Genomic DNA, 18,228 nt, shown 5'->3' with positions numbered 1-18,228 from the left:
ATAAAATTTTTATTAGCTCCACAGTTCAGCCACATCACAGTAATTCACAGGTTATAGATATACCTTGTTTGGAGTTACATCTGAGTGGACAACTGGAGACCTGGGTTGCTGCCAGCTTGGCAAGGTCCAAAGTAAGAAAATAACTTACATGACTTTCAACCTTTTCTTTTCTTTTTTTTTTTTTTTAAAGTCAAATGCATGTATCTCTACCATAGCTACCAGACTTTCTTGAGTAGTGCATCGCAGTCCTAATATATTTATTTGCAAGAGAGACAAAGTTTTAGTCTCAAAAGTATAGTATATAGGGTTTGGGCTCCTCAAGGGAGACTTGTGCGAAAATTTCGCACATTGCCACTGCTGCAGTTTAAAGTTCATCTCATCAGCCCCCACTGCCGTTGGAAACTAAGCACATTGCCACTGTTGGAGTTTAAGGTTTGTTGTATGAGGTGGAGGATTCTTAAGAAAGTCCCCTACTGTGATTAAAACTTACCACATTGCCCCTGCTGTAGGTTATTGTGGCAGACCCCTACTGTCGCACTATCTGATTAGATAACGAGTGCTGGAAATGGTTAATATGGCGCTGCTGATAAGTGAAACGCAAACAGTCGTCCGTGACCTTACTTGTTCCTCTGCAAATATTGAGAGGAAGGCATCATGTGATCTTGTGAATACATGCTTGGAAAGGTCGTCATTTCTTTTGTGTTGTGTAGATTGATGTGAGGTGTCTTTTTAAACAGGATATTGTTAGGGGCCTATGGGTTGAGATGAGGGGGCTCTGTGGATCATGTTACTGGTACATGATCAGTTTGGGATCTGAATTTGGAGGTCAGGTCCAAAGCAGAACACTGAATTGGCACAAGATAGTCAATGCTCTTTACTTCTCCTGTCAGTTGTTCTAATGTTGCGACTGATGGATGCAAGTTGATAAATATATAATACAGTATATGAATATATAGTATGCATAACCCATATTTATAACCATACCATATACCGCTGTGCAATACCCCATATTCAATGTTATTATAGAGCAACAACTCGGAACCCAGGTTCACTTAAACTTGTGCATATTGTTATATATATTAATTGTATTTTTTACATTGATGCGTGTTACACTGATGTGTTCTTACTATAATTGCCTACTTACTCAAACTTATTCTTATTGCCTACATTGCTCTTTGTTCTGAACACTTTGAGTAGGAGCTGCTGTAATGAAAAGTAATTTCCCCCTGGGATCAATAAAGTAATTCTGATTCTGAGTAGCAGAAATAACAAGCTGAAACAAGGGCAACTTTCAATTGATGTCAAACTGGACCACCCCTCTCTGAATGCTAGAGGTGGACTGAAGATCTGTCCCTAAAAACGTTTCTGGACATTAATGGGTTGTGAGAGTACTGTCCATTGGGGAAACAAAACAAGATCAAAACTGTTTCCTCTAACTACAGGTGAGTATCTAGTCTTCAACAAACCCTTCTGATGTGAGTTTCTGATGATCAACCACCACGGATGTTCCTATTAAACTTCCACCATCAGTCTTTTAAAAAGCCTTAAAAGAAATGTCTTCAAGAAACTTCACCTACTTTCAGATGACCTGGACACGTTAAAGAGGTAACCTTTTTTTTTCATAGAAAAAGTGAGAGAGTAAAGGTCAAGTCAAACAGTTTTTTCCAAAGCTTCCTATAAGTGCTGACAGTAAAAGCAGAAAGGTCAGAGACTTACCTTTGTCACTCTGACCTTTCTGCGTTTATGACTAAAGGAGGCAAAAACATAAAGGTACCTGGTAAAAGTGAGGTGAGTTTTAATTGGTGCGTTTGTGTTTGAAAGGAATGCACGCTCACAGCAAGCACAAGCTGGCCCACTTTACGTCTGTTAACCTATCAGAGGCTCATGGTCATGCTGCATGTACACACACTCAAAGACAGTGCCAAGTTCTTTTACGACCACGGAAGCAAAGCAGTTCTGGATTATTTATTTATTTATTTTTTTATTTTTTTTATACTTCCTGACGGGTGACCTCCAAATCTTTGACCGGTGAACATCCAGAGTCACGCACAGGCCTCGGTTCCCACTGCTGACACAGAAGGCCGAGGAATGTCAACACACAAAGAGTAGTGGGAGGCTAAAGCGTTGGCGATGGAGGGGTGGACGGGGACCGGGGGTGGGGGGGGACAAACAAGCTATGAGAAAAACAGGTCAGTCGGGTTTAGACATGTTACGGGAATATGGCCTGAGCTTGTTTTTGTTTGTTTTGTAAACAGAACTAGTGGCGGCGCACTGATGCTTTCAGACAGTTAATGCAAACCTTCTTGTTCAGGTACGGGAGGCAGCTGACCTCTCTACTTTTAGGGTTAGGCTTCAAATTTTTTAATTTTCCTGGTAAACTGTTAAAAGAGAAAAAAAAAGCAGGCACTATGACAGCGCCTTAAAAGGGAAGTGGAGCTCCCCCTGGTGGCTGGCTGCTGTGTAGCTCATAGCCCCCTCCATGTTAGTGGATGGGACTTGGGCCAAACCAGGGGCAATTCTGGGGTCAGGCCTTTAGAGGTGCTTTAATGTCACTCAGAGAGCTCCCCCAAACAAAGCTGTCATTCAGTTTAAAGAAAATAAATTGTATTTAAATGAGAAGAGGAAGTGGAGCAATAAGTGTGAAACAAACTTAAAGGTATGAAGGTCAATAAAGGTAGGCAACCCTGCCTAAGGAACAACATCATTCTACTCTTTTTCTCTCCCTTTGAACTGCACCGACCCTAAAATGTCTTCTAATCTCCTAATGTCTTCTCTTTTGCTATTGTTAACTTTTCCTCCGAATTCCGTGCACCACCCTTCCATAGAATCAGTATTCCCTTATGGCAGTGGCCCCTTTTAGCAGGACATTCAGAGACACTCCCTGTCACAAAGCAACAATGGTCCAGGAATAGTTAACGAACAATAACAACGAGTTTAAGGGGCCTCCAAGTTCCTCCAGATCTAAATCTGATGTCTTAATCCATGGAGACCACCATGTGTCAACATAAAATAGGACTTACAAGGATCTGCTGCTGATGTCTTGGTGCCAGACACCACAGCTCCACACCTTCAGGGGTCTAAAGGAGTCCAGGCCTCGCCAGGATGGGACAAATTCAGTGCCAGCTTAATATTAGGCAGGTGGTCATAATGTTATGGCTGACTGTTGTAAGCGGAACGTCAACTACAGCAGTCACCTGAGGACAGACCAACTATGTGGAAGCTATAGAAGTCCAGCATTGCCACCTGGTGGCCACTGGACTTTGTTGGCTTCCTTCCACGAACTGCATCAAATATTTAATGTGTTTAATTCACACAGAATGAATTGTTAATAACGTTAGATTGATCAGCCGCAACATTATAACCACCTGCCTGGTATTGTGTAGGTTATTTTTAGTTACAACAGCCTCTTTACCCGAGACCTCTGAAGATGTGGAGCTGTGGTATCTGGCACCAAGATGTCGGCAGCAGTCCTGCTTTAAGTTGAAAGATTGAGGCTGAAAGCTGTTCATGGTCCATGGTCAAGCGAACACGTTATGATTTAGTAGAAAACATTTTGTCTCTGAAATCAAACAGGAAGCTCTTACTCTGACGGGTTACCGTGCAGGAAGACTTTCTTGTCAACACAGGAAACTGAGACGTCTACATCCAAAACAAAACAAAGAAACACCAGTCAACACAGACGCCTTTAAATGGAGCCCATGGTACAACATGTACGAGCTGAGCTTTAGATCATGTGTAAATGAGACTGACTGTGCCAAGATCATTTGTCTTAGTCTGTAATCATTGAAATGTATCAATTAAGATAAAGGTTTCATTCACCTCCTGAAACTGTTTAGCATAATCAGTTCCCAACAAGAGATGAACTTTTTCATTACAAGTAGTTTGTGGGTAGAATAACTTTGTCTGGCTTCCAGGTTAGTCGAGTTCAGTTTGCTATAAAAGTCTTTTCTGATAAATACATTGTTTATCATAATATTTCAGAAATAAAAAAATAAACTTGCTCAAAACACGACTTGCAACTATTAACGTATGAACAAGAGAACTGTTATTTTGTTCAGAAGTCATAAAAGTCATAAAAAGTAATGTAGAAACAATGCTGTAATATCAGGCATCACATTCAGTTTCATGTAACTATTTTAAAACAGGAAGATATATCTTGTGTTTTCTTTTAAATGTGCGTTTGTATGTAACTGCTGACATTTTTCTCCTATTAAAGAGCTAATTTATTCTAACAACTGCTGATTAAGCAACAGCTAAATAAATATACAATGTGCTTCAGAAAATATGTGAACGCATGCAAGAAACAGAAATAATCTGCAAAGAGATAAAATGAACATTAGGTTAATGATACGTGTTTAGGTAAAAGCAAACCTGAAAAGTTGAGTTACTAGTTTTCATGCATTTTATTTTGGACGTTTATTATAGTGTAGATTTGGTAAATTGTCATGGTCAGTAACTAACTATGACATATCTTTACCAGGTGACTCTACAACTACGTATTAAGGTTTGTATATACAAACACTTGTTTAACTGTAGTATTGAATGTGGGGCAAAAATTAGATTGACTGTTCACTCATGGGTTATATATGGTATGGTTATATATATTATATATATGGTTATATATATTTTATGTGTGTAATTCATCTGTATCTAGAATGTTGTGATTTATTAGAACTTTATTGTAAATGTATTTGCAACGTGTGTGTTACTAGCTGGAAAGTGTTTATTTTAGCAATTTTGAAAGTCGCACATCTTCCTGTTTTTAAGATTCAAGAGTGTTTTGGTGGCACTTGTTAATTCCTAAGTTAAGCCAGGCACATGCCAAAATTAAACTGCCAAGAAAAACTTTGCTGACTTCATTATATGTGCAACCTAGTGCATTATATTGAGCAGAGATCCTTGTACTTTTGTCCAAACCATTAACATATTTGAGGGGACAAAATATTAACACTTTTCAATGTATTGCACTCCAGTACACCAGTACCACCCAGTACAAACTCAATAATAAACATGACATATAATCATCACTTTTCTGACAATGTCATCACAAACTGAAAATGTAGAAGCTTCTTAAAAGTTGAACATATATTAGAGCTGTATTGGACTGCATTTGATTGCACAGGTGTTCACTCAGAGCTCCTTTTTATATCTTCCTTGTTGTCCAGTCCTGATGTAAGAAATACTATAAACTTATGTTTAAGGAAACATGACTGTGTACTTCATGACCTGGTCGTCTCCCATTTAGTCAAACAGTTGAGTGAGTCAAACCCAATTAACACAGCTTTAAGAGCTGATGGTCCTTTTGCCACATCTTACAAAAGAAAGAGGTTTTATAAGAAGATTATTAATGTGGTTGAGCCAGTTGAATATATTCTGGACAAGACGGAAGGTAAAACATTACAGTTTGTTCCCATTCTTCAGTTGCTGTCACAGATATTAAGCCTGAAAGACATACAGGAGAAAGCTTTCAATTCTTCATACACTACTCACAAGGGCAGATACGAGTCCTTTCATGATGAAACACATTTTATAGAAAATGCACTTCTATCCACTGAAAATAACCATTTCTCTCCTTCTCTACATAGATGATTTTGAGGTTTGCAATCCCCTGGGAACATCTCGAAAAAAAAACACAGATTTCTGCAGTGTATTGGGTATTGGTAAATGTTCCGCCACAGTTTTGTGCTACACCGAAGTCAATTTATTTAGCTCTGCTTTGCAAGGCTACGGATGTAAAGAAGTATGGTTACGAGGCAGTACTTCGGCCACTGTTAAAAGATGTTGTTCAGCTGGAAGTTGGAGGACTCTTTATCCTTGTGTTTGGAAGGAAAATCAAAGGCACAATAGTTACTGTAATAGCTAATAATTCAGGTGCCCATTGAATTTTGTGGCTTTTTAGAAAGCTTTTCTGGATTGCATGTCTGCATGTTTTGTTTGGGGGAGCTCTCTGAGTTTAAGAAAAAAGAAGTGAGAACTGAATCCTTCCAAGACAGAACAAAACAGGAACATTCACTTCTTCTGCAAGCAGTTTCGGAAACTCCCACTCTCACTCACTGCTGGCAATGTACCTTAACTGATGAACTGAAATACTGTCATGTTTTGTCAGAGTTTCCACCAGATCTGCTACACAACCTGTTCCAGGGAAAAGTACCTCTGGAGTTGGCTTTGTGCCTTAATGCTCTGATAAAGAAAAAATACTGTACGTTCATTCAACTTCAACTCAATGACTTAATCAGTTCCCCTACAAGTGGACTGACAAAGTTGACAGACCGCAGTCTGTTCCACTGAATTCTGCCAGCCAGAAGAGGAAACGCTCATGAAAATTGGAGCGTCTTGTTTTTGCTCCCTCTTGTCATTGGTTTCAAAGTGCCAGAGAGTGAACCAGCATGACACAATTAGATACTTGGACACCAAGATATCAGAGCACAGGCATAGATACTTGTTTTCCCAAAGGCAAAACTTCTGCCAAAGCACCACTTCCTGGAGCATTATCCTCAGCTGATCAAGGCATTTGGACCCCTTGTAGCTCTGTGGACGATGCGATTTCAACCGAAACATAGCTTTTGTTTTTTAAGCGAGTCATTCAACATACCAGCTGTTTTCGCAACATTTTACTGACTCTTGCCCTCAAGCAGCAGTCAATGCTGGCTTACCATCTGCATGGCACAGACATACTCAAACAGTGTCTCAAATCTGTCCACAGTGCCTTTGGATGTCCTCAAAGAAAACTTACAGAGAGCAGTGCAAAAAAAGTTTCCATGAGAGACGTGTGTTCATGTGGCTAATACAGTGACTTGCTATGGCACCAGTTACTCAGTGGGAATGATCTTGCCCTATGGATCCACAGAAGGGCTTCCAGATTTTGTTGAACCAAGTCAAATCCTTATTGTGCAAGGCCAGCCTGAAGTCAAATGTCTACATTCATGGTACGGTGGGCGCTTTAGGTGTTTCGAATTGGAATCCACAAGACGTGTGACAGTCCTCGACCAACAGGAATTAACAGACCCTCTTGTAGCATACAATGTTGAGCAAAAGTGTCACATTCCCGTCATCAGTGTGAAATGATTTCCCAGGACATGAGAAAATGTGCAATACCGTTTCAAAATGTCACCCAGTAGACTTTTAGATTTCCTGCATTGTCACACAAAAATATCACGGTTTCACAGTATTTCGGTGTGGTTGCAGCTCTAAAATGCTCTACAAATATGTTGTGTTATTTTGAAATGTCTGGTTTTAGGAAACAACTTTTCCATTGAACACAGTCTTATTCATGGCGGCAACATATGGAACAGCTTCTGCTGCTGGGGCATCTGGCAAAGCGATGGGCCCCAGGAAACTGTGGGTTTAAATACAGGAAGTGCCAATAAGGCCGTACCAAGAGCCTGCTACAACAGGGGGGATTGGGGTTATTTGGTTTAACTATTTTGCGTATTTCATTAGGTTTACATTTGTTATTTTGAATATTTTGCGGTTGGTTTAACATGATGTTTATTTAACTGGTAAACGAACTGTCCTGTGTTGTTTCTGTTGTTGTTAGTTAGTTTGTTACTGTTTTATTTTATTCTCTTTGTGTGTACTTGGTCTGACCAGCCACCATGTAAGTCCTCTTTGTTCGGTCAGTTGGTTTGCCAGGTTGCTGTTCAGTTTTTTAATTTGACCTCTTTTATGGGCCCAGAATCAATTACTTGTCTTTGAAAATTGTAAATCCTCTTTTATTGGGGTAAATCAAACCCATATTATTCAAAATCCACCTGCAACTCCTCTTTCTTTGCAGCTCGGCCCCTCACACACTGCCATTATCCTGTAACCCATGTGACACTTTCTGAAGTGAGAGTCACACATCTTCCTGTTTTTTTTAAATTCAGCAGTATTCAGTATTTAGCAGTATTCTTGCACTTCCGGTGCATCCCTAAAATAAAAACGATCTGTAAAATGTCAGCATGAAACGAACGGCTGGACAATGCAATGTCAGAGACTTTTTTAAAAAGAAGAAAATTACAGGTGAGCTATAAATCAAGACTCAAGAATCTCATTACATTTTATTAATCCACTAAAGTAGCCAGACTCACCACAGGTTGTATGCACAATAACAACACAGCTAGTTTTCCAAATTAGCCTTGTAGCCTCCAAGCTAGCTGAGATTAACTCACGTTAACGTTAATCAAACTCATCAGGCAACAAAAACCAGTCAAGATGTTAGCTAAAATTGTGACGTTCAAGGCAGGTGACATTAAAGAGTATCTCCAACAGGTTTTTTGCCCCCTTTCCGGGGCGACCAACCCTCCCCCACCCCCCACGAAGTATCCGGCTGTGGGTGGAGCAGAAAGCCATCATGGCAGGTTTCCGTAGTGTAGTGGTTATCACGTTCGCCTAACACGCGAAAGGTCCCCGGTTCGAGACCGGGCGGAAACAACTTTTTGCTGGTGTGAGCAATACACTGAGACAACTGAAGTCTGTCATATTTTTTCCAATTCTGTCGTAAAGTTGTAAATATTAACATGGAAATCCACGAGATTGACTCTCCATGGAACCAGCCTCTAGGTGACATTAGTATTTCACATTTAATTTTACGTTTCACCTCTCTACATAAATATTTGCTTCCGCAGGTGTAAATCATGAGCTTAAAATCATCTAAGCTAACAAAACATCAGCTGCTGACCTGAGAGCCAAAAGTAGAGCATCCTGTTTTCAGTCAGGTCTCAGATGGAAAACAGAATTGTCTCCTTCTGTTCTTCATCTTCATCCTCCTTCATCTCTTCTTACCCTTCCCTCTTACCTTTGCCTCCTTCTCATTTTCTTCCTGCTCCTCCTTTTCTTTTTTCTTTTCTTACCCTTCCTCCTCACCCTTTTCTTCCTCACGTTCTTTCCCTCCTCTTTTTCCTCTTCCTCCTCTTTCATTTCTTTTTCCTTTTCTTTCCTTTCTTTTCTACTCTTCTTTTTTGTCGCCTGACATATCCCAACGAGACTGTTAGTGGGTCATAATGTTATGGCTGATTTGGGGCATCCACACTTTCCTCCTTAGATGTTTTAAAAAAAAACTAGTAGAAAGTGTTTAGTGAGATTTTAATGAAGCTTCAAACTTTAAAACTAAGAAAAAAAGAACACATTACAGCAGATAAATGTCTCATAGCAGATAAGATATGAAAATGATGATGAGTGTTTGACTTTTTTTGCATCCGCAGCAGAGATGCTTCGCAACTGCACAGTCACTCCAGCGTCCTCTTGAGAAACTCCACCAGGAGGTGATGAGGGAAACCGAAATCCATCTGAATCACGACGAAGCCCTGCAAGCACGGACAGAGAGGCAACGAGGTGAATGCAGGTAAACGCAGTAAAATACCAGGAGGCTCAGAGAGAGGACGGCACTCACATCCCGATGAAAAACTTCAGGGTTGTAGATGTCGAACAGATAAGTTCCCTGTTGGTCCAGCAGCCGGGTCACCTCAGTCCCCAGAACTTCAACGCACAAACAATAAAAACAATCATCAGCTCGAAAACCGCTTGTTTGGTTAAATGTCTGAAATGGGTTAAAAGGGTTGGAGTTTCCTACCAGACAGAACTCTGGGAACTCCAATCTTCTCCACGGCTTCTCTTATGAACTCTCGCTCTGCCTCATTAGAAACCTGGTAACAGATTGAGAAGAGACTGTTTCCATGGCGACGAGATAAAAGGATGTGATTGGACGTATGTGTTTATGTCAGTCACTGTGGAACTTTACTGATCAAGAGGAGCATCATATCTACTGGAAGAGAAGAAGAGGAAGAAAAGGGGAGGAGGAGAAAGAGGAAAACGAGTAGAAAGAGGAGGAAAAGAGGAAGAAATAGAAAGAAAGAGAAGAAGGAGGAAGAGAAGGGGAAAGAAGGAAGAGGAGGAGAAGAAGAGGGGAGAAGAAGGAGGAGGAAAAAAGGAAGAGAGGAAGACAGTGCCATGTTAGCATGACCCTTTGAGACATAACAGACAGATTAATGGGAAATAAACAATCTTTCCTGCTAACTATAATATGATGAAAAAAACTAACTCACATCTTGATTTGATAAAGGCAGCATGGCGTCGATTACAAGGACCCTAGAAACAAACAAGGACCAGCATCAGACACTGAGCAAAGGACAGCGACAACAGAGCGAAATTACATCTGCAAATAAGCAGTTCAAGCCTCGTTAAGTTTGTTGAAAAAGTTAAAAGCCGTCTCAGTCAAAAACCTCGGCTACTACCAAACCAGAGCTCTTTCACTGATTTGAGACCAAGAGAGGAGCAGCTCAATAAACCTCGATAATGGCCGGTGTCTTTATTTACTCTCATTACTGGAGGTTTTTCTTTCACTGCTGCAAACAGCACAGCCGTGACCAAGACCAGAGACGAGAGAGCAAGAGAAGTTTAACAGCGCGTTATGTTCAACAGGTGCTGATCCAGTTTGTCTGTAAATAACCAGCGCCATCATGTGGTCAGTAGAATATGTAACAGCTGCTGTCTCTAAAGTGCGGGTCTTCAACGTTTTACAGGCCAAGGTCCCCCAAACTGATGGACAGACTAAGTAAAGACCCCCTACCTACTATATGTGTTCTATATTAAACTCAGCCTAGTGCCATTTTTTAAACATACATTATGTTTATCATTTTGCATTTAATATTAAGCTATTTATCCCTTCAAGCCTACATTTATCCCCTTACTAAACTATGTTGGATTCATGTTAATGTATATTTAAAGGAATTTAAATTTGTGTGGGAAAATTTAAAAATAAACATAAAGAAGATGTCTAATCAATCTTAATCAACCAAAGATTGTGCGTTCCCTCTGTTAGTTAACTTAGGAGATGATCCATATTTTGTTTTCTCTCACTCACTGAAAGCAAAAAGTTCTGATTTAGTTACAAAACATTTTGTCTTTAAAATCAAGACGAAAGCTCTTACTCTGTCGGGTTACCGTGCAGGAAGACTTTCTTGTCAGCGTAGGAAACTGTGACATCTACGACCGCGGTCTGCACATCCAAAACAAAAGAAAGAAACACCAGTCAATACAGACACCTTTAAATGGAGCCCATGGTACAACATTTACGAGCTGAGCTTTAGATTATGTGTAAATGAGACTGACTTTAAGCAGATTATTTCAATTGTTAAATCCTTGTTTTGTTCTGTTTTTTAACCATTACAAATGTTTTTCTTTTCTTTTTATTGTTTAGGTACTTACTTCAACAATGATTTGGAAGTATTTCAACCACAATGTTTTAAGGTCATCGTAATTTAATAATTGAACAATTTAACATATTAATATTTTATTAACTTCAGCTAAAGAATAAATGAAAGGTTGTTTCTAATTAAGCAGTAAATCAGAATAAATATCTATGGGATTTTTTCAGTCACTCCTTTGTAACTTGTGCTACAAAACATAAACCCACCTTGAGTCCAGAAAAGCTTTGGGGTCATCCGAAAACCGTACAAACAAGGAACCACCGAGGCTAATCTGAACAAATTCCTCTAATTTCAGGTGAGTTTTGGGTGATAAACAAACATGGTCAAAAACCCACAACCCCCTACGAGTCATTCAGAAGTGAAGAAGCCACTCTGACAAAACATTTTAAATAAAGTCTACAAGTCCAGTAGCTTTTGTTTTAGCTTTGTTTGTGTGATACTGTCAGCCGGAGGACTATCTTCACAGACATGAAATCAGAAAGATGAAGTACCGTCTTAAAGATGAGCGTTGGTGTGCCTTGGTTTCCACAGTGGAGCTCTCCAGAGGCCTCGGTCCAGACCCTCGTGCCCGTGGTGGAGGTGTTTAAGAAGGGGATTACGGAGCTCCACACTCTGAGCTCAGGAGAACCTGATTCCATCAGACACTGAACGCACAAATAAAAAGTCTTTTCTGGTAAAGGAAAATACATTGGTAAAAGAACATACATAGTCATAAGTTTTCCATCTCACCTTTCTAATGAATTCAGGCGTAGTGCTGGAGAGGTTTGTCTTGAAAAGGTTCTGGAATCACATTACAAAAGATAGGTATATACCTTCTGTCAAACGTTTGACTGATGACTCTAATGACCTCTAGGTGAAGGGGGTGGGGCTTACAGGAACTCCATAGGCCACATTTACACAATTACAAGTTTGAGTGAAACTGCACGGAGTCTTGCACAGACGGATCTGGATTTTTCAGTGGCTGGAAACTGATCTTTTTGAATCCAGGTCCCAGAGTGAATAAGACAAATATGGAGCCTGTGTGTTTTTTTTTTTTTTCATTTGTGTGGACGCCTGATATGAACACGATAATGTCATCACATTGGACCCTTCCACTCCCTCAAATCAGTATCGTACCGTATGGTACCTTACCGTACTGTACCGTATAACATGAAAACATCACACCATAACGTCACAAACATCTTGATATGGCAAGAACATTTGTCTTTTTCTGGCGTGGCAGCAATATTGTATAACATAAATTATTAAAAACATTAAAAAAATATATTTCTATTTTCTGTCATTTCATTTCATCGTTTCATCACAACTAAACTGTTTGCTAATGTTAAAAGTGTTTGCTTGCTGTGGTTCAAAATACTGACCTTTCACCTAATAAATTCACTCTCACCCTCTCTGTGTGAAGGTACAGAAGAAAGATACATAAGGTCTTTCCTTCTTAGGCTTTCCTTCTTAGGCTCCACAATTAACATTAGTAATCTTATTATGTATCCTTTATACTGTCCACTCTTTACTCTTGTTATTTTTCTATCCCTATGTAAGCTGTTGCAAACTGCAATTCTTCCATTGCAGGACACAGGTTTTCTAATTCTAAATAAAAAAATAGTTTCACAGGAATTTCACAGGGGCTTTAAGTACCCTCTAAGAACCACCCTTTTTACCTAGAAGTCATTAGTCATCAATCAAACTTTTGACAGAAGCAGTATACTATCTTTTTTCACAGTCAACACAAAATGTAACACAATGGAACAGAAACTGTAGGTTTAAACATCTGTAAACACCTGTCAGCAAGGAAACACCTCCACAGATGACAGATGATTTGTGCCCTCTTTATGTACTTACAGTGAGTTCTTCTCCAGAAATGTTGAGCTTGAAGCGGTCATCTTGGTGAGCAGCCATTAGCATGGGGTTGAAGACCTTGTCTGGAGTTCAAGCACGACAAAGGGTTTCATATACGAGCACTAATCAAACATTTAATAAGAGCCAGACCAACTGATGATGGGACGACAATGGGAACTGATCAAGTGGAGAGTTGGGTGGGCGGGTCTTAATGTCCGATATCCACAACTCCACACATATCCACATATATCCAATATGGTGACTGCGGGCGCCACCCACTTTGGGCTTCACTTTGGAACTTCAGGCTTTATCATAGATCATATAATGGAATATGATCTATGATGAAGCATGATTCGCCACAAACTAACCTTACGTTCCACCTCGCTTGATAAATATTAGCTCCTGCAGGTGTAAATCATGAGCTTAAACAGAGAACCAAATGCCAGCTGCTGACCTGAGACCCAAAAGTAGAGCATCCTGTTTTCGGTCAGGTGTGAGGGATGGAAAACAGAATCGTCAATGACGGCGGTCGTGTTTTTGTAGCTGGTCAGCCCCTTCACAAGTTAAATGAAAAAAACGATGATATTAGCTTTCATATTGGGGGAGACACATCATTGGGTTGTATTTGCATAAACAGGTTATATTTACCTTGTGGTATGATTCTATGTAGTTAGCTGTGATGACAGGTGAAGTGGTGATGCCGATATCCACATGGATGTCGCCATCACTGAGAAAGTGCTCTGAAAACACAAACTAATGTTAAAATAAAATTTAAAAAAATATCAGATAAGGGCCAAAGTGTTAGTTACGCTTGCATGTTGTTGAAGCAATGATCAGTTCAGCCTGTAAACTGTGGTTGGTTTTCCATAAAATTCATCTAAGAATTCATCTTCCTTATTCTACAGAGATCTCCTAAAATGACAGAATGGTTTATATCCTTTAAGTGGCAGTGATGTCAAACAGACTATTTATCATGTTTGTTCTGAACATGGAAAGAAAGAATGAGCTAATCAGTTGTCTTAGCGTATTTAGTTTTTGTTTTTTTAATTGAAAATTAACTCGTAATAATCATTATTTTTTATTTAATTTTTTAAAACCAAACACAAACCAAAAACTACACAGACCTGGAGAGAATCATCCTGCTGAGTGTCTGTGGAGGTTCTCAGTCATCCAGGTCATAGTATATCCAATAAACAAAGCTGAAACCACTGAACTTGTAGAGTTTCTCAAAGACGTTTCGCCACTCGAGTACCAGAAGTGAAGAAGCATGTTCAAGGTACTCTGCTTGTTTGAACTTGTTTTTCTGCCTCATATCCTCAGAGCACCAGAGCTCAATTAATAGGACAAATTATATAAAACAAGACAGGCACGGATGAGAAAAAAACATCGGACTATTGGAGAGTTGTCTCCTGAGAGCTCAGAACCATCCAACCCATCGAGTTTCTTTTAAATGAATGGCACCAACATGTTTGTCTAGATTCTACAGAAAACTAAATTTAAACGTGAGCAGACGAGCACTCACCTGCCCTCTCTTGTATGAAGTCAGCCAGTATATTTGCCACCTTGTTGATCTCCTTGCAAATCTGCATTCGAGAACAGATTCAGACTGTGAGAAGCGGCCAACACAGCGACGTAGCTCCGTCTCCGCATCTATAATCTCTAGCCCTCACCTGTCCCTTGATGACCAGCTTGACGGTGAAGGTGACGAAGTCGGTGAAGAGCTTCTTCAGCCAGTTCGGCCTGAACAATCAAATGCACATTAGACTGATGTGACGCAGACGCTTTCAGTCTTGCAGGTTTTTTATCACTTACTGCTTGTCTCCCTGCAGGTGCAGATGCAGCTTGTGGAAGTTCAGGTAACAGTCTGTGGTGTCTGCTGCAACCTTCCCTTTACCACAATCTGACAGAGTTTACAAAGGGACAACAAGATGAGAGGGAAGTTATTAGCATTAAGAGAGATAAAACTAGAAACGACTGCAGTGTGCTAATCAGGCGTTTTGCAGTTTGAGGTTAAAATACAAGAAAAAACTGTTTCAAAATACAAAGTTAAGGTCATTTGGGGTTTTGCCCATTGATGCAAAAGAGAATAATTCTTAAATTTTTCCTTTGTATCGAGACAAATTAACTTTATTTACGTGTAGCTTAAAGCATATAACCTTATTTAAAGGTAATGGTGTGAGAATATTGAGGCACACTTTCCAATATGAGATAATAATTCTTAAATATTTACCTTGTACATTACACAAATGCTAAAATGCAGCTAAAGTCCTAATAAGTTTGACAAATTGCTGATGTGCAGCCTCCTCCTCTCTTTTGCTGTTAACTGACTGCTGTCCAGAGCATTTGGACTGTTCCTCTGTTAACGTTAGCCTTCTTTCAGATGAGTGTGCAATGCGGCAGTACTGTTGTTGCAACTCAGGACTGAAGTGTCACAGTCATATGGACTTCATCTCTAGTGAAATATTTCCACGCGCATGTTGTCATGTGATCAGTGACTAGTTGACTTGGTGCTTAAAGCAGTGAAGTCGTCAAACCGACTAGTCGACTAGTCTGTACCTTAGTGGAGAGTGGAATCTACTTACAAAGTTTGGGGTTTATTCCAAGATCAATCTGAGACTCGATCTCGAAGTCAATGGAGTGACCGACGTTGACGCTGAAGGACACAAGAAAAAGAAATGAATTTAGGGCTGAAGTAACAACGACTGAGTGAAGCTGTGCAGTGTGTTGCTTTAACTCACAGCCAGCTGCCGTAGCCATACTGAAGGGTCCCTTTGAACACAGCTGACACGTTGCTTATCTTCATGGTGATGCCTTCACCTGGACGCAGCTCAAATTCGCTCTGGCCGATCGTCAGGTTGTGAATCTCCAAACTGGGAGCGTCAATGGAGAAAGGTTACATGGTTTCATGGTATGTGTGTCTGTGTTTGTGTGTCCACTCACTTGTCCAGACCATATAAGACTCTGCCGACAAAGAGCAAGGATTTCTCTCCCTTCATACTCGGGTATCGGGCGTGTTGGAACGCCGCCTCAATCACTTTGGTGGTTTTTTCATTCACTGGAATCAACAGATGGAAAGACATGAGGACAGAGACACTTGAAGGACACATCAACATGTGGACAGGAGGAGGAGTTTGGAGGAGGAGTTTGAGATGTTTGGATCTATCAAACATAGATACAGATGTGAGTCTGTGATCAGATGAATCAAAGGTCAGGCTTTTGAAGGGACCCATTTTTGCATTTGCATAATTCTCAGTCATTGAGGTGATGGTATATCTAAACCCAAAGCTGGAACAAAGGAAAGACGACTTGTTTGCATTGTTTGCGACTGATCAGCAGTTACTGGAAATGTTTAGTTGATGTTATTCATATGAATAGGAAAGATTTAGTTTCTGAAGACATTTCACCACTCATCCAGTCTTCAGTTCTTCAGCCTCTTGGACGCGTGGTGAAACAATATAAATATTTTGTGTATTTATTTATTAATGAAAATTACAAAAAACAGGACTGTGTTGTTTGTTTTTAGTATCTAGGTTGACCCACTTTTGCAGCAGTTGCCAACAACTAAATGTTTCTGGTAACTGCTGATCAGTCGTCTACAGCAGCTGGGAGGAATTTTAGTCCATTCCTCAGAACAGAACCACTTCAGGTCTGAGATGTTGGTGGGTTTCCTCCAGGTAAACTGCTTGCTTCAGGTCCTTCCACAACATTTCTATTGGATTAATGTCAGAACTTTGACTTGGTCATGCCTAAACATTCATTCTGTTCTGGTGTATTTGTTTATTGAGTCAACATTAGTGTTGTAGAAGTATTTTTTCGACTTGAGCTCTTGGGCTTGTTGTGTTGCTGCATAACTCAGTTTCTCTTCAAATTCAGCTCCTGCACAGATGTCCTGAGATATTCTGCTATAATTCACTGCAATAATTCTGAATTCATTGGTCCATCAGTGATGACAAGCTGCCCTGGTCCAGATGCAGCAAAACAGGCCCAAACAAGGACATTACCACCCCCATGTGTGATAGTCAGGATGAGGTTCTGATGCTGGAACAGGGAAACTGTGGGCAGCCCAGAGGTGCACTAACATCTGTAACACTAATATTGGCTCATTTTCCTGAATAAACAAACACACCAGAGCAGAATGAATGTTTTCGAAGAGCCAAGTCAAAGTCCTGACCTTAATCCAATATAAATGTTGAAGAGAGACCTGAAGCAAGCAGTTCATGCGAGGAAAACAACTGACATCTCAGAACAGAAGTGGTTCACATGCATTTTTTTTTGTTGTAATTATTATTTCATAAATAAATACACATGTATAATATTTCTGCTTCATTTGTTTGATCTCTCTCTCTCTCACACACACACACACACACACACACACACACACACACACACACATATATATGTATATATATATATAGATAGATAGATAGATATATATAAATATACATTTAAGCAGTACTGTAGCGTAGTGGATCAAATAAACACATGAATGAAACTCAATCTAACTCACACACAACAGCAGCAGGGTATGTGAGCCGGCACACCGTTCCTGTAAATCTGTAGGCCGAAGCCGGGTCCTGCAGGCAGCCGTGGGACGCCCCAAACACAGACAGCAGCAGGAGCAGCAATGGTGGGAAAACATCACGAGGCATCGTCCACAGCTCTCTAGGAATCAGTTGAGGTCTCTCAATTCCTGCTCTGTAGATCCCTGTAGCCTTCTAACCCACGCTTGGTGTACTGCCTGCGGCTATCTGCTGGCAAGCCCCCGTCCTTCATCCAATCAGAGACAGACAACTTGTGTGAATCACTGTTGATGGAAGGACAAACTGATTTGGTCCAAAGTGCAAAACCTCCAAAAACTCTGATGCTTTTAACTGGCCAGAAGTGCAAACAAAAATCACATCCTTTAATTTCAGGAGAGGGTAAGAAATATAAAAAAAAGAGCAGCACTACAGCACATACCTACCAAACAAAGTCGACTTTTAAGTGAGCACAGAAATATACTAAATAATTTTCTCTAAACTGTTCTCTCTGCTCTCAACAGGCGACAAACTCCAACTTTGTTCAGAGTGAAACCAGATACAGGAGCTGACTGTAACTATTCATTCATGAGAGAGAGAGAGAGAGAGAGAGAGAGAGAGAGAGGGGTGAAAGAGTTGAAAGAGTAGGAGAACAGCTGATGACTGGAGATAAGAGCTGATTTAGTCAG

At 40.2% G+C, this 18,228-nt stretch overlaps 1 protein-coding gene and 1 non-coding gene across 2 annotated transcripts; one reads left to right on the top strand and one right to left on the bottom strand.

Moving 5' to 3' along the window:
- Window positions 1–8,339: 8,339 nt before the first annotated feature.
- Window positions 8,340–8,412, top strand: trnav-aac. The gene has a single exon. It is a non-coding gene; the product is annotated as a tRNA-Val (tRNA).
- Window positions 8,413–9,045: 633 nt separating this feature from the next.
- LOC125014411 (cholesteryl ester transfer protein, plasma) lies at window positions 9,046–17,784 on the bottom strand. The gene is made up of 17 exons (XM_047595431.1): window positions 17,530–17,784; window positions 15,963–16,077; window positions 15,761–15,892; window positions 15,605–15,675; window positions 14,835–14,922; window positions 14,693–14,762; window positions 14,545–14,605; window positions 13,671–13,762; window positions 13,477–13,576; window positions 13,026–13,105; window positions 11,916–11,966; window positions 11,678–11,830; window positions 10,908–10,975; window positions 10,023–10,065; window positions 9,551–9,623; window positions 9,371–9,456; window positions 9,046–9,284 (listed from the first exon to the last, which is right to left on the bottom strand). Exons 1-17 carry the CDS (start codon window positions 17,669–17,671, stop codon window positions 9,207–9,209), a joined length of 1,503 nt encoding a protein of 500 aa, XP_047451387.1. The 5' UTR covers window positions 17,672–17,784; the 3' UTR covers window positions 9,046–9,206.
- Between the last annotated feature and the right edge of the window lie 444 nt (window positions 17,785–18,228).

This window comes from Mugil cephalus, chromosome 10 (assembly GCF_022458985.1).
Source record: "Mugil cephalus isolate CIBA_MC_2020 chromosome 10, CIBA_Mcephalus_1.1, whole genome shotgun sequence".
In the NCBI taxonomy this organism is placed as follows: Eukaryota; Metazoa; Chordata; class Actinopteri; order Mugiliformes; family Mugilidae; genus Mugil; species Mugil cephalus.
The sequence above is the reverse complement of the archived record's forward strand: the minus strand, read 5'-3'. Positions and strand labels throughout refer to the sequence as shown.

Bases quoted from the DNA above. Each gene is read 5' to 3' on its own strand.
- LOC125014411 (XM_047595431.1), bottom strand. From the start codon at position 17,671: ATGCCTCGTGATGTTTTCCCACCATTGCTGCTCCTGCTGCTGTCTGTG. The intron at 16,078-17,529 runs GTGAGTTAGATT...TGTTGATTCCAG, and splicing joins ATACCCTGCTGCTGTTGTGT to TGAATGAAAAAACCACCAAA. The intron at 15,676-15,760 runs GTGAGTTAAAGC...TGTGTCCTTCAG, and splicing joins TATGGCTACGGCAGCTGGCT to CGTCAACGTCGGTCACTCCA.